General features: G+C 41.3%; 1 protein-coding gene across 7 annotated transcripts; it reads right to left on the bottom strand.

The window, feature by feature from the left end:
* Positions 1-3,661: 3,661 nt before the first annotated feature.
* ELAC1 (elaC ribonuclease Z 1) lies at positions 3,662-13,413 on the bottom strand. Of its 7 annotated transcripts, none has more exons than XM_084629469.1 (4): positions 13,372-13,413; positions 9,934-10,155; positions 6,625-7,092; positions 3,662-4,899 (listed from the first exon to the last, which is right to left on the bottom strand). In XM_084629469.1, the coding sequence occupies exons 2-4, from the start codon at positions 10,088-10,090 to the stop codon at positions 4,430-4,432; spliced, it is 1,095 nt and encodes a 364-aa protein (XP_084485595.1). In that variant the 5' UTR covers positions 10,091-10,155; positions 13,372-13,413; the 3' UTR covers positions 3,662-4,429. The 7 variants fall into 7 exon arrangements, with proteins under 7 accessions (XP_084485595.1, XP_084485592.1, XP_084485591.1 ...); XM_084629466.1 differs by lacking the exon at positions 13,372-13,413 and adding an exon at positions 13,031-13,161; XM_084629465.1 differs by lacking the exon at positions 13,372-13,413 and adding an exon at positions 12,872-13,121.
* Positions 13,414-15,133: the final 1,720 nt, after the last annotated feature.

The following is a 15,133-nucleotide window of genomic DNA, read 5'->3' as shown; positions in this document are numbered from 1 at the left end:
TTCATTGCCACCTCTGCTGGTTCTTGAGGTATTAGAACTTACAGTCACTCCTAAACAGATACAAATAGGCAGTTCAGATGCCAGGTGACTGTAATGGTTACTGTCCAGAAGTTTGTTTCCTGGAGATACAATTCTCTGGAGGCTGGAGCCACGAGACCTAGAACCAAACACATTGAAGTAAATGGAGATTTGCTGAGGGCCAGATTAATCCTCTAGGTAGCTTGTACCAGACATTGAATAGCTAAACATTTCTGTACTTTAGGTTAGGGTTTCTGTCCGTGAGTTGACAAAGTTGACATAGAGCCCAAAAAGGAAAAAGAGATCAAAAAGAGAACTGGGATAAAAGGTAACATTAATTACCAACTGTATGTACAAAAACGGCAATGTTACAACCCTTTAAAATCAATTTTCCCTTGCCATTCCCATAGCACTTTACTAAATTTCTCATGCTCTTCCGTTGATATCAGCCTAATGTGAGTCCTCCCAAAAGAAAAAAATCTTCAAGTACAGAAACAGTTTAAAATTCTGGAAGTCATTGGCTTACATACTGGTAATCAGCACCTCCGCAAAACCTCTATTGCCCCAACACTGTCCTGATCGTGTGGGTTAGTCTGCAAATCCATAGTGTCATCTTCAGGTGATAGCAATCCTCACCTGTTTCAATCCTTTTACTCGGCATCAAGAGTGCCCCCATTGTCCTAGAACTTGAATAGCTGAGAAAAGTTCTGGATTCAGTTATCCCCACTATTATTTTTACCATCTCATCTTCAGATCCTAGAAGTTGGGGAGAAAAAATAGCCAGAGTAGCAGTTTTCTCCCTGCTCTCCCTTGAAATACCTCAGTTCCTCTGGGGGTCCACGTTTCCATGTGGTACAATCCAAACCAACTTCACATATACTGTGCCCAATCCTGTAAGGTGCTAAACACTCAGCACTAGACAGGAACTTTTCTCAATTCCCATCGAGCTATATGGCAATTGAGGGCACTCAGCATTTTGCAGGATTAGGACTAAGTAGGTATCATTTACTGAGAGAGCACATCCATTTGCGGTCATTACATAGCACTAGGACAGCAGCCAACTAGTGGGTTGCGTAAATTCAGACATTAATGCTAGAGGAAATTTTACTTGGCCCAAAATTCTTAAAGGAGAGGAAATGTTATCTGAGTCTGAGGGAAACTTTTGGCATTCAAAGGGGAATTTGTACAGCTGGAAATTTTAATCCATGCTATATCCTGCTCACTTGAATATGGGAGAATTCAGCCTTTGTACCTGCCATACCAGCTAAGTTTAAAATTAGAATGATGACATTTGAGCTGTATTGGGTCTCAGTTTTTTTTCAGGGAGAAGTATTTTTAACTTTGGATGCACTTGGAGATAAAAATAAAAAGGGAAGTCAAGGATCTCAAGTTTCTCTCCACCATAGAAACTTTGCAAATAAAGAAGTTACTAAAGCACACTTCACAAATCTACTCAGAGATTTTAGTATGTTACCACATTATTTAGCAGCTCTCAAGTTAAACATTATCAGGCAGATATACTTGAATCCTAAGAAAGTTCTCCCTCTGCTAATTTAATGATTAATGGATCAATGAGAAAAGGATACATCCATTAATAGTGAGGATAAAGAACAATCTATGGCCCAAATCCTGCTTTTCTTACTAGCACACATAGTCTTAACTTCATTCTAATGACACTAGTGGGTAGATTTTCAAAAGAGCTCAGAATCCAGCTTTTTTCAACCAAGAAAGGAAGAGACTGGAGGGTAGGAAATGTGTTTGTAAAGAGAATAGGCTTTGGCCCCATAACAGTTGCTAAGAGAAATTCAGCACAAAATATGCACAAGTATTTCACATACACCACTATAGTTACATAATGCATACCATGGTACTACAGATTTGTTTTGGCAGCAGGGGTGTGTGCTTTAACTGCATGCTTTTCAATGAGGCAGCTAGTGTGGAGGAGCACCATGAGAGTATTTGCAGGATACAGCTTTGTTTCAAGACAAACCCCACTGATGGCTGAGGAGTGACAATCACTACTGTATGCAGATCACTGCATCCTGTAAGATATTTGAAGGACACTTGTTGGGTAGTGAGCTAGTATAAACAGGTGGCCCTCTCCTGAAGAGAGGTAGACCTGCTTAGAGCTGGGCTGAATTTGACCCATTTTTTGAGAGATGTGGTAATGTGAGTATTTCTGTAAATGTGATTATATCATACTTAGTTTTTAAGTCCTGTTAAATTTAACACAAGTTTTTATGCTAATTTTTCTTGTTCGTATTAGCATCAGTGTAATAGGAAGTGGACAGTATCATAAGTATCAGTTGTATTTTAATAAATGCTATAAAAAGTTAGGCACCGTAGAAACCATTCAATATTGTTAGCCTTTAATAATCCACGGTAAGAAAGGGTATCTAGGGTAAAATTTTTAAGAGTTCTTAAGTGACTTAGGAGCCTACATCCCATTTTCAAAGGTGACTTGGTGTGTAAGCTCCTAAATTCTCATTGATACTTCTGAGCCCAGACATGTTTGAAAATGGGACTTAGTTTTTATTTTGATTTAATCATTCCGATTTAGAAAAAGATACAGTTAATCACTGTAACTCCTCTTGTGTAGATGCAGTTATACTGATAAAGTAACGCTTATTTTGCATAAGCTACTTTCTGGGATCATTCAAAAACATGTCACTTTTCACTAGGTTTACAGCACAAAGCTCACTACTGGAATGAAGATTTTTTACACAGGTAGGGAAACCTGGAATTCTCAGTTTTGTCACAGAACATCTGAAAAAGAAATGTCAAGCCATGCCTGACTCTAGAGGACTGACTAAGTAGGAGAAGGAACAGGCCCATAACTAGAATTTGTTTTATCTCTTCTCTGCAGTTACTTCTTTCGCAAGTATACATAAGAAGGTTTTAAAATCATAGCTTGGAACAAATTATTTTGTTCCAAATCTTTCACAAATGTGATTTGTTAAATTAGACCATGTATTGGTATCAATAGGCTTATACAAGTTTGCATATAGTGTAGTTAAAATGACATGATTTTTTAATTTCTTTACCTATGTTATTAACATCTTAATGAAAATTTTAGTTCAGTTTGTTACTATGCACTTCAGTTACTGTACTGCTCATCTTGTACAATGAAAGTCAGTTTCCCTTGCAGGTTCTTGGTGTACCCATGCTTGTGTTTCAGACACTACATGAGAATGTTTAAAAATGCTGAACACAAAAAACAACCCCAGGAAAAAAACGATTTGCATGGCCCTAGACAGCATATTTTGTTTGTTTGTCTACAAAACCCATAATTTTAAGTCTGAGCCAAATTTAAATCTACAGTGTCCTTTGAAAAGCTAGGGAGTACAGTCAACCATTTATCTGAGTGGTGAATTTTCATTGATATTAGTGATCTCTTCAAGCAAACAGATGTCAGGTATAGTCAAACAGACACAATAAATCCTGCAGGGAGTTAGACCAGACCCTTGCAGTCTCTTCTAATCTTATGGTTCTATGAAATACAGTAAGCATATTAATTTGTAGTATTTCTGTACATTAGTGATGAGAGTAATTTACAAAACGTGGCATAGTTATCAATACTTTATTAGTTTGTTTATGCAATATTCCTTTTACATAAAATCATGTTAATTATTGAAAATATTTTATACAAAAGCTCATGAGAGGTTGAGAAGTTAAAAAATATCTACTTTGATATGCCACTAAGATTTACAAAGGATTGTAAATAAGAGGCAAAGAATGCAAAGTTCTATTTTAAGACTTAAGACGAGAGAATCTGAAGTTCTAATAAAAGTGTCTAGTGTTCGGAAGATTTCTGCCTATACAGTTAAGTTTTCCAGATTGTTTGGCTAAATACCTGTATCAATCACCTAAACACTTAAATTCCAAAAAGATAAGTTAAAGGCGTTCCATATACTTGTAAAATAAAGTTATTTAGATTTGCAGCTAAGTGTTTAAATGATCAATAAATATTTTGCTTTGTCTCCATATGTTTGAATACTTGTATTTATATAAACCTAAGAATGAGTTTATTTCTCCCCCTTGCTTAGGTAGCTGCACACATATTCACTTAAGGCAGTGAGTTTGACTAGTAATCTGCTTTTCCATCTCCCTTCTTCCTAGGCAAGTTAACAGCAATACCATTCTATAATGGCCCATTTCTCATAGGTGTGGAACACTTTCAACTGCCATTAAAGTTGCTGAGGCACTCAGCATCTTACAGAGTTGAGCCTTAAAACTCTATAGCAAGTAAATCCAGCACTTAGTCATTCTCTAGCAACTGAGCATGTCACCTTAGCAATTCAACCTCTTTCTTCATCGGGAAACTGAGGAACCAATTTGGATACCTGAAGCCCTACCTGTAAACTCACAGTCCAACAGCAAGCTAATTTATGTGGTATTATCGAGCTAGATGCTACTTCTGCTTTTTCCCTGGAATTTCTATTGTCATAAAATCCTCAGCTAAAGTTACTTCTTGACCATTTAACGCTGATTCAGCTTGTCTCTTCAGTTCCGTGACATCAATATCTCCTTCTCCAATCTGACCAGCTGGTTTATACCTCTGACTGAAGTGAGTCAGAACCAGTTTCTTAACCTTACACAACTTTGCAAACTCAGCTGCCATTTTTGGAGTGCTATGACCATGCTCTTTGGCTTTGTCCATTTGGGTGTCATCCAATGTGGCTTCATGAACTAACACATCTGCTTCGTAACAGAGTTTCATTGCTCCATCTCCAACCACACCTGAACAGTCACCTAAAATACAAATTTTTCTTCCAGGAATAGGCTCATCCAAGACATCTGAAGGAGAAATGGTTACTCCATTTTCTAAGACAACTGTAACACCATTCTTCAGTTTCCCATATATAGGACCTGGCTGAACTCCTAGAAAGTTAAGTCAAAAGTGTCTGGTTAGTTTTAGTGTTTTGAAAATAAACACTGCTCATATTTCAATGCAGTATCTGACAAATTTTACATTTAACCTATTCTTAAGGCATGGTTTTCTTACAAATTAAGTATTAGGGTATGGCAAAGTGGGAATTTTCTTTAATATTTTTATGAATCCTATGTGCACCTCAGTTTCTCTCTATCATTGCATTGCTACCCAGTGGGAGCAAAAAGGTTAAACGTTGCTCTTGCACCAACACAGGAGACATAAGCATGTATCACCTCGCTGTCTGGGTAGAATGAATAGTCATTAAGGAACTGGTTGAAACTGATCCAGATCAACAGAGAGAGTCCAGAGAGACAATAGGTAGTACCAATGATTGAACAATCACTTCCTCTCAGCAGGGAAGCTGAAGAGGAACCCAAGCTCCAGCAGTGAGGCTCTGAACTCAGCATGGCCCTGCCTGGAGAATAAAAAAGGACAGACGTGTCCATCAGGGAATAAAATGTGGTCTTCTGGGTTTGGAGGAAGCTAGCTCACTACTGGGGAACTTACTAAGTAAATCAGAGAGAGATAGTGCCTGAAAATGGAGTTCACTACAGCATGGCTGGTGAATTATGGCTTCACCAGAATGGACTATTCTTTAACATTTATTTCTCTATGCTAACCTAAGGACTTCCAATGCTGTGTTCAGCTGACTAATAAATCCTACTTTGCTTTTGAAAACACTGTTGGGGTGTCACTGCAAATACCAGCTCAGGTGCATTAGTCCCTGAAGAGCGTACACGTCTCTAACCAGAAGTGTATCTCAGTTGGACTCACTGATTAGAACTCAATGGTGTGAAGCAAGAGTGCTGAAGCCCCAGAAGTTCATCAGTGAGGCTGTGTGGCGTATGCTGAAGGAAGAGAGAGACCTCTTGAGGTCTGGCACACTAAAGGGTATTTCAAAGAGTCTGTTCAAAAGCCGGTGGTGTAGCACCAATATTGTAGATCCATGACTTACAAAAACTAATAGTTTACTTATTTCATACTCCAAGAGAACAAAATCTTTTAATTTTAGTAAGAGGCTCTACTAACAGATTTTAAGTTGTGTATTTTGAAGCTGATACATCCCCCCAAATACACTCTACGGCCAGTTTTATGATCTCTTTCTCATGTAAGCCCTTAATAAATGTGCTAGAAAGGGGAGCTTGGTTTTTACCCCTCTAATGATCAAACTAGTATGCATTTGTATGGAAAAAATAAGTTCTAGAATATCAAACTTTCCTTTTCTTGTGAAGAATAAAGTGTCCCATTTCAGAATGTATTACAGACAGATGCACACTGTTCTGATTCAGTAAGCTTCCTTGCAGAAGTTTTCAGAAGACACTCTGGCTATTAGTGAAGAATATAATTTTGTTACAATTCCTGGAAATGTGAATCAGCTGTCAGCCTGAACACTGTGTATACTTGAATATCCATCACCTATTGATGGATCCATTTTCAACAGTTATATTGTAACACTCTTGCTTACACACTATCATAATAGATGCCTTAGAAATTCTAATAAGGCATTTGGCAGTTAATGTAAGCATATACGAAATGTAGTTAATCATACAGTTCTATTATGACTTTAATGTATATCAATTACATCATAAGGACATTCATGAATAGATTTTAAGAAACAAAGTAATAACCACAAGTCATAAGAATTAAAGGAAAAAATAAATGAAGCTAATTACCAAGGCCTTTTAGCTTCTGTGCATTGAGTTTACCAGTCCGCTGCTTCTCCTCCACTAAAAATCCAAAGGAAGGAATACGGTGAAATAATCGAAATGCTTTCATAACAAATTGCTGATTGTTGACCAGTGTGTAGGAGTTTTCTACATGATCCAGATGGAGCGTTCTCCCTTGCACTTCTTTGGAAGAGTCTTCATCTCTGTCAACATAAGACAGTTCTTTAAATTCTTCTGCAGGGCACTGATCTGGTGTAGGTACCAGTTCATGAACCACATATGGAAAGAGAAGTTGCGAGTGGGAGAGTTCCAGAGTTCTGCAAATGAAGTTTCGTAGTCCTAATGGTCCATAGATATCAACAGGTTGCTTGCTTGTAGTAGAACTACTCTGAAGACTAATTGTGCACAGGAGACCAGGAAGACCAAAAAAATGGTCCCCATGAAGATGAGTTATGAATATCTTAGTAATTCTACCTATGATTAAAACAAAAAGACACCATAGTAAGTGTGCTGAATGACAATTACACTCACAGCTGCAAAATTAGAACTGGTTGAAAAATTCAATTATTTTGTGGGAAATTTACAAAAAAATTAGTTCCCAATTTTTTTAAAACCAAAACCAAACCAAGAAGTGACGTTTTTTAATTGAAATTTTTTTCACTTTTTATTTTTTCAATGAAAATTTGAAAAATGTGAACCAAAATTACATATGTCACTTTTTTTGTTTTGGTTGATAAGCCATTTTTTCCCAAAGGTTTGTGTGATTGAAAGTTTAGATCAAAATATATTTTAAGAGCAAAGAAACTAAGAAAAATTGACTAATATGGTGATCTTTGCTGCATTAAAATGCAAACAAGTTGGGGATGGGGGCTGCACTTTGTCATACCACATGACGACTGTGGGCCAGTGAGAACTACTGGGTGAACTTCTGCCTTTGTTCTAGTTTCTAGTTCATTCCAAACATTCATCTAGTCTGACCTTCTGTTTTATCACAGGTCACTCCCAATTACCCATGAATTGAGCCCAATAACTTGTGTTTGTCTAATGCGTATGTTCCAGAAAGGTTTACAATCTTGATCTGAAAACTTCAGGAAATGAGTAATTCATCAATTCCCTTGGTGGTTTGTTCAAATGGTTAATCACCCTCCCTGTTAATTTGCACCTTCTTTCTACTTTGGCTTCAGTTTCCAGCCACTGGTTCTTGTTATATACCTTTCTTTGCTAGATTAAAGGGCCCTTTACTACCCGGTATTTTCTTCCTGTTGTGAAGGTACCTATAGATTAATCTTCTTGTAGATAAACTACACAGCTCTTTAGATCTCACTGTAAGGTATTTTCTCCAGCCCTCAAATAATTTTTGTAGCTTTTTTCTGTACCCTCAGCAATTTTTCAACATTTTATTTAAAGTGTCAGTATCAAACCTGGACACAATATTCCAGCATTGCTCTCACCAATGTCAAATACAGAGGTTTTAAAAAGATTGCATCCCTACTCCCACTCATTACTCCCATTTATACATGAAAGGATTGCATTAGCCCTTTTTCCACAGAATTGAACGGGGAGCTTATGTTGCATTGCTTGTCTACTGTGACCAATAACTCATTTTCAGAGTAACTGGCTTTCCAGGATACAGTCCCCCATTCTGCATTCCTAGATGTATAACTTTGCATTTGGCTGTAAAATGCATTTTGCCTGAATGGACCCTGCTTACCAAGCAATCCAGACTGCTCTCTCTGACTACCGTGTCCTCATCACTGACCACTTTGTTATAATGTGCTGATTCTCAGCAGTGATTTTATATATAATTTTCACTTCACTGATGAAAGCCTTGAATAGCATTGGGCCTAGGATTGATTCCTGTGGGACCCCACTAAAATACCCCCGTTCAATGATGATCCCCCATTGATAGCTGCTTTTTGAGATGTGTCAGGCAGCTCTTAATCCACTTAACTTGTGCTCTCTTGATATTGTATATTACTAGTTATTCTTAATCAGAAAGTACCATGGTATTAAGTCAAATACCTAAGTATATTACATATATGCAGTCACATTTGCCAACCAAATTCATAATTTCAAAGAATAAACTAAGATTATCTGAAAAGACCTAACTTCCATAAAACTATCCTGAATGGCATTAATTATATTCCCATCCTTAAACTCTTTATTAATTGAATCCCATCAACTTTTTGATTATTTTGTCTGACATTGATAGTGGGCTAATCAGCCTATAGTTATATTCATGTCATCCCACTTCTCCTTTTTGAATACTGGCACAACATGAGCACTTTTCAAGTCTTCTGTAATTTCCCCAGTATTCTAAGATTTATTAAAAATTAATGTTAACAGTACATAGACCCTCAGCCAACTCTTTTAGGACTTTTAGGTGCAAATTATCCAGGCCTGCTAATTTAAAAATGTTTATCACTAATAGATAATATCTATCATCCTCATAGCTACTAACAGACTGGAAAGAACTTCATTTTTATGTGGTAGGAATATCTCATCCTGCTTCTTTCCAAATATAGAACAGAAATATTTACTGAACACTTTTCTGCAATATCAATAATTTTACCATCCCCATCTAGTGATGAGCCTATGCAACTGCTAAGATTTCTTTTGTTTTTACTTAAACAAACATGAAAACAAATAATGTACAATCAGCAGCACACTCAGTGTTTATTTGTTTTGATATTAAATTCAGTTCCATGCTAACCCCTTATACAGTTTTTGATATGCCATAGTTTTTGGTATGGACAACACAACTGCACTGTAAAAGTCACAAGGGAAAGGTGAATACTTTGGCAGCTAGGTAGAAAGCAGTTAGGGTTTTTGGAACTTGCACAGGTACTGGGAGTGTTTTGGGATAAGCAGATATAACAGCAAATAATTTTAAGTGGTCATGAAATAATTAACGTTAATGTTGACATGTCCACCAATATCTGTAGCTTTCTGAACACCCCATTAAAGTGAATGGGACCATTCACACGTCAAGCTATTGTTTCAAGCTGCCTGCAGACTCAGAATACGGCAGTGCATAGGTTTAAATTTAGTTCATTTTTGGAAATTATAATCATGAAGGCTAGAAGCTTGTATTAGATTAAAGCTTATGTTCTGGAGAACAATTCTGCAACAAAGGGTGATAAAGGAGAATATCATAGCAAGTTCAAATGGTCCCACCGAAAATACAGTAATTAGAGATGTTCACTCTTATTTACAGAGGTCTTCAGACTATGTGAGCCTGAATAGGAAAGGTATTTCATTTGGACTGTATGAAGATTTTTCTCTCTCAAGATAACAACTTTCAATTGCACTGACCTGCTTTAAGATGGCTTTTCATAAATTGTGTTTGAGTTCCCTCGCCACAATCAAATAACCAGCATTCTCCTTCACTACGAACGACTAAAGCTGAAGCTCCTCTTGTTGGAGATGGATATGCTGAGCCCGTTCCCAGAAAAGTTATATCCATGGACATTATGCCCAAGTCAGCGTACCACCCAAAACAAATATATCACTGTAAGTCTATTGCACGTGCTTACTCTGCAGAGGGGAAAAAAACAATAACTAGTTGTGGCTTTGCTTTAAATAAGGGGTGTCAAACTCATTCTACTGCCTGGGTCAAATTACATTTTTTAATGTTGTGCATGGACTGGGGTATAAATTTAGGACTGCCCTTTCCAATTCACAACATATCTCCCAGTGATGTTAATGAGGTCTGCACAAAGATGAAGGGTAGAATATGGCTTTTATTTAGTAGCAAACCTTATTGTCCCCTTCAATATCAATTGGAAGGACAGTCTCATTGTCAGAAAGACAACACATTGGTTTATGCTCACTTTGCATTTGGAAGAGAAGAATCTCTTAGCAACAATGATGGCTAGAAATCTATTTGGGCTTGGTCTACGTTAAAAAGTTAAGTTGGTGTCAGTTAGGGTGTGAAAAATCCATATCTCTGCAGGGTGTAGTTAAGCCCACCTAATCCCTACCGTTAGGTCAACAGGCTTGTTTACACTTAAAACGTGACAGCAGCACAGCCGAGCCACTGTAGTGCTTCAGTATAGACACTACCAATGCTGATGGGAGGGGATTCTCTCTTGGGCGTAGGCAATACACCTCCTTGAGAGGCAGTAGCTACGGTCAACAGGGATTTTAGGTCAGCCTAACAATGCCCCTCAAGGGTGTGGATTTTTCACACCCCCAACTGACACAGTTAAACCGACCTATTTTCTAATGTAGACCAGGCCCTAGCTATCAGCACTCGGGGAGGTGGATTACCTATGCCAGTAGGAGAATCCCTCCTGTCAGTGCAGGTAATGTTTACACTGAAGTGCTACAGATATAGCTGTGCTGCTGAAGCATTTCTAGTGTAGATGTTGGTTTTAAAATGAAAGCAGAGATTCTACAAAATCTTTAAATGGTATGCAAGCCATATGACAACGTTGAGTGGGTGAGCTGTTTGACACAGCTGTTTTAGCAGCAGTATTTTGTACAAATAGTTGTCATAAGTTGGTTTTGTTTGTTTCTCCTTTACACTGTCAGAAGGAAGTTGTCTTATGTTTATATATGTGATCTGAGTTTATGTGCCATTTGCATGTTCCATTAAAAGCAGTCCAGAGACTGTTAGCAGAATATTGTAAATTGTATTCATGCTTTATGTTGCATATTTGCATTCTTAAGTTAGTAATTTAAAAACTTAATTTTCAAAATTTATTTTCAGACATTTCCACAGCCTTGTAAACAATACAAATTTTGAGTATTTCAATAATTAAGTCTTTGCCCTAGGGAGGGGTGAGGGAGGAAAGGAAATCTAATCTGCCTGCCATTAAAGCTACTTCAAAAGGTATTAAAATAAAATACCCATACAGCCAACCACATTTAGTTATATCAAAAGAAATGAACCATTATTTCCTAATGGGCTATAACGATTCTCTCCATTTCAGTTCAATAGTCCATTACCTCACCATATTAACAGGATTCCCTGCAGGATGGTAGAAGATAGCATGTTATTAATCTGAACCTGATTACGCTATCAGTTACCTTGTTGAAATAAAAGTACTATAGCTCCAGAGAAGTCAGAAATAAAAAATTGCTTTGTATATAATAGCAACTATAAATACACAAAGGGCTACATTCTTTTTTAACAATGTAGGCATGTCCAGATGATCAATAACTTCTATGTTGAGGTAAGAGCCCAATACAGTTGTTGAAGTTCAAATGGGTTTTTGCCATTGACTTCAATGGGAACAAATTGCACTCCCCTACCCCTCTTCAAGGTACTACTCCAGTAACATGTTCAGTAATTATGTGCTTAGGTGTTTAAATCAGTCCAATATTGTACAGCACATATTTTGAGATACGATATAAAATCAGAGTTCTAGCAACCAGTATTCATTAGAGATCTCATGTCACTTTTGGGAAAGAGGATGTTAAATTCACTACCTGAACCATAAACTGACCATGAATAAGTTTAGGCTGGAAATGAGAAGGTTTCTAGTCATCAGAGGACTGAGGTTTGGAACAACCTTCCAACAGGCACAGAGAGGCAAATACCCTAACTAGTTTTAAGATGAAGCTTGATAAGTTTATGAATGGGAATACACAATGGGGTAACTTGTGACAGCAGATGACTGGACTCGATGACCCAGGAGGTCCCTTCCAGTCTTATGCTCCTATGACTTATAGCAGCGTTTCTCAAAGTACAGGTCACGACCCGGTACAGGGTGGTGGCATGTCAGGCACTAGGTCGCCTTGCTGATTCAAATGATAATGATTGTTGCTGCACAGCAGCTCTAAAGGCCTATGCAGCAAGGACCTGGGAGAAGAAAGAGGTAGCAGGTGGGTGGGAACTGGGGAGGGAAGCAAGTTGGGGCTAGCAGGGCTGCTGCAGGCCTCTCCCCTGGCCCCTGAGCTCGCTGCTGCTGACAGGGAGAGAAGGACCTTTGCCCTCAGGTCTCCATGCTAAGGAAGAGAGAGGCCCTTTCCCCGGAACTAGCTACTGCCAGCGGGAAGAGGGCTGGGGGGAATCCTCTGGGCCAGCCCAGGGGGAGCCTGCCTGCACCTCAAAACCCCTCATCCCTGGCCCCACGCCAGAGTCCCCACCCCCAACCAGAGCCCTCACCCCCTGCATCCCAACCCTCTGCCCCAGCCCTGAGCCCCTTCCTGTACCCTGAACCCCTCATCCTCAGCTCCACCCTAGAGCCCTCACCTCCATACCGAACCCTCTTCCCTACTCTGGGCCACCTCCCACACTCCTTACCATAGGCTTACTAAGGCTAGTGTCTAGTGTCTACCAGCACCAGTCCTCTTCGCACTGCGAGATGAAGGGCCCGCCCCAGAGAAAGCCCTAGCGGGCCCAGCCTCCTACGCACCCCCTGACACCTGGGCTGCCTCAGCAGCTCCAGTCTCTCTCACGCACTTCGATGAATGGGTTGCCCTAGAGGACCCCGCCCCAGCGGGCTCAGCCTTCTTCGCACCCCGCCATGACGCGCCAGCCCCCGAGCAGCCGCTGGCGGGCCCGGCCTTCCCCACGCCTGGCAGCGGGGCCGCTGCAGGGGTTCCCGGCCCGCGCGGGAGGGGGCCTGCGCTCCCCAGGCCCGTCTCGCGGGCCGCAGAGACCCAGCTGCTCGCGGCCCCTACAGCCGGGGCCTTTCCGAGGAGGCCGCAGGGGCCGCGCCGCGCGAGAGCCGCGCTGGAGCGCGCCACGTCCCGGGGCGGAGGGAGCCCGGGAAACGCTGCCCCGCCCGCCGGGCCTCCTACCTTCCTGCCCCGCCGCGCGCCGGGAGGAAGCGCCGCCGCCGAGGAGGCGGGGCCGGGGGCGGGGCCTGCGGGGCGGGGCCGCGGTCGCGCTGGCGGGCTGGTGCCTCAGGGGCCCAGTCAGCCCACGGGGCGAGGAGCGGGGAGGTGAAAGGGGCCCCAGCGACTGGGGTTGGGGAAGGGGTGACGCAGAGGGTCGTGGGGGTGGCAGCGGGCGTCAGCCAATGGAGTCGGAGCGACCGTGGGGGTCCGGGGCGGAGGGGGGGGGTCAGTGACGCTGGTGGGGTGATGGAGGGCGCGGGGAGGGTCAGCGAGTGGGGTGGCGGAGGGGCTCAGCGACGGGGGTGGGTGTCAGTGACTGGGTTGGGGTGATGGAGGGGGCGGGGAGGGTCAGCGGGTGGGGTGGGGTGATGGAGAGGGATGGGGAGGGTCAGCAAGTGGGGTGTGATGGTGGAGAGGGGCGGGGGTGGCGGTGGGGGTCACTGACTGGGTTGGTGTGGTGTGTGACGGCGAGGGTCAGCGAGTGGGGTGGCGGAGGGGCTCAGCGACTGGGATGGGGCGATGGGGCGCAGTGGTGGGGAGTGGCACAGAGGGTCAGTGACTGAGGTAGAGGGGTGGATGGCTGGGGCAAGGGCAGGTTCTGACACTGAAATAAACTTCCCCACCGTAGGATTTGATCCTTTATCCACCTTCATCATTTTCAAAAACCCGAGGGCTGAGCTGCAGCCCCCAGTGTTGGCTGTGAACACCAGGCCTCATTGTGCCCCCAGTGAAATCCGTGGGGATTTGTAATGACCCATGGGAAGGGCTGGGAGCATTCAGACAGCCCTAATAGGAACAGCAATACCCCCTTAGCGCTGTGTGGAGAGCATCCTGAGAGCTGCAGGAATAGCTGAGTACCATAGGACTGCTGTGACAGCCAAACTTTCAGCCACTTTCAGGCTTTGTCTTTATTGCCAAAAAGGTGGAGTTTACCATCATATAACTAACCAGTTAGTTATTTTGCTATAAAATCATAAGAGAAACAAGACACCTGTAGGTTTTACTGTGAGGTAGCTAGGTGCATTCAACGCTATCTTCCCCCATGTGTGGTTGACCGCACTAGTTTATTAATTATTATTTATATTATAGCACGTAGGAACGCCAGTCATGGACCAGGACATGGTTGTGCAAGGCTCTGTATAAACACAGAAGAAAAAGAAAGTCCCTGCCCTCAAATAGCTTACAATCTACTTACTGTAGTTTACTTTAGAGTAAAACTACAGATGCATTGTCTCCACTAGGATTTTACAGCAGGATAGCCCATAGGGTTGCCAACCCTCCAGAATTGTCATGGAATCTCCAGGAATTAAAGATTAATCTTTAATTAAAGACAATGTCATGTGATGAAACCTCCAAGAATTCATCCAGCCAAAGTTGGTAACCCTAACAGCCCATGATAAAAACACTTTTGTTTTGTTTTAGCAATTATGACAATGCCTGTTATGCTATGTACCAGAACTCCATGGCGACATTGCTAAGATGCTTGTTGCTCCAAAAATGCAGGACCTTTACTCTTGGGCTGCATTATGTTAGCAAGCCATTCTGATTTCATCCATACTAGTCAGTTCATTGCATAGTTCTGGGAACTTTGGCTGTGTATACGTTCTGCATTGTGATGGCAATTTCTGTACATCATTTCTATTTTGTTCAATTTTAACTGAGAACTCCAGCCAAAAATAAAACTAAGAATGCTACTTATGCTATGCACTAGGCTCACAGATTA

Source organism: Lepidochelys olivacea (genome assembly GCF_965140295.1).
Source record: "Lepidochelys olivacea isolate rLepOli2 genome assembly, chromosome: 5".
Classification (NCBI taxonomy): domain Eukaryota; kingdom Metazoa; phylum Chordata; order Testudines; family Cheloniidae; genus Lepidochelys; species Lepidochelys olivacea.
The sequence above is the reverse complement of the archived record's forward strand: the minus strand, read 5'-3'. Positions and strand labels throughout refer to the sequence as shown.

What these genes read in the sequence shown, in the direction of transcription:
- ELAC1 (XM_084629469.1), bottom strand. Translation starts at nt 10,090, where the DNA reads ATGTCCATGGATATAACTTTTCTGGGAACGGGCTCAGCATATCCATCT. An exon ending in GAAAAGCCATCTTAAAGCAG is followed by an intron (nt 7,093 to 9,933) that starts GTCAGTGCAATT and finishes TTTTAATCATAG; the next exon opens with GTAGAATTACTAAGATATTC. An exon ending in ACAGAAGCTAAAAGGCCTTG is followed by an intron (nt 4,900 to 6,624) that starts GTAATTAGCTTC and finishes TTAACTTTCTAG; the next exon opens with GAGTTCAGCCAGGTCCTATA.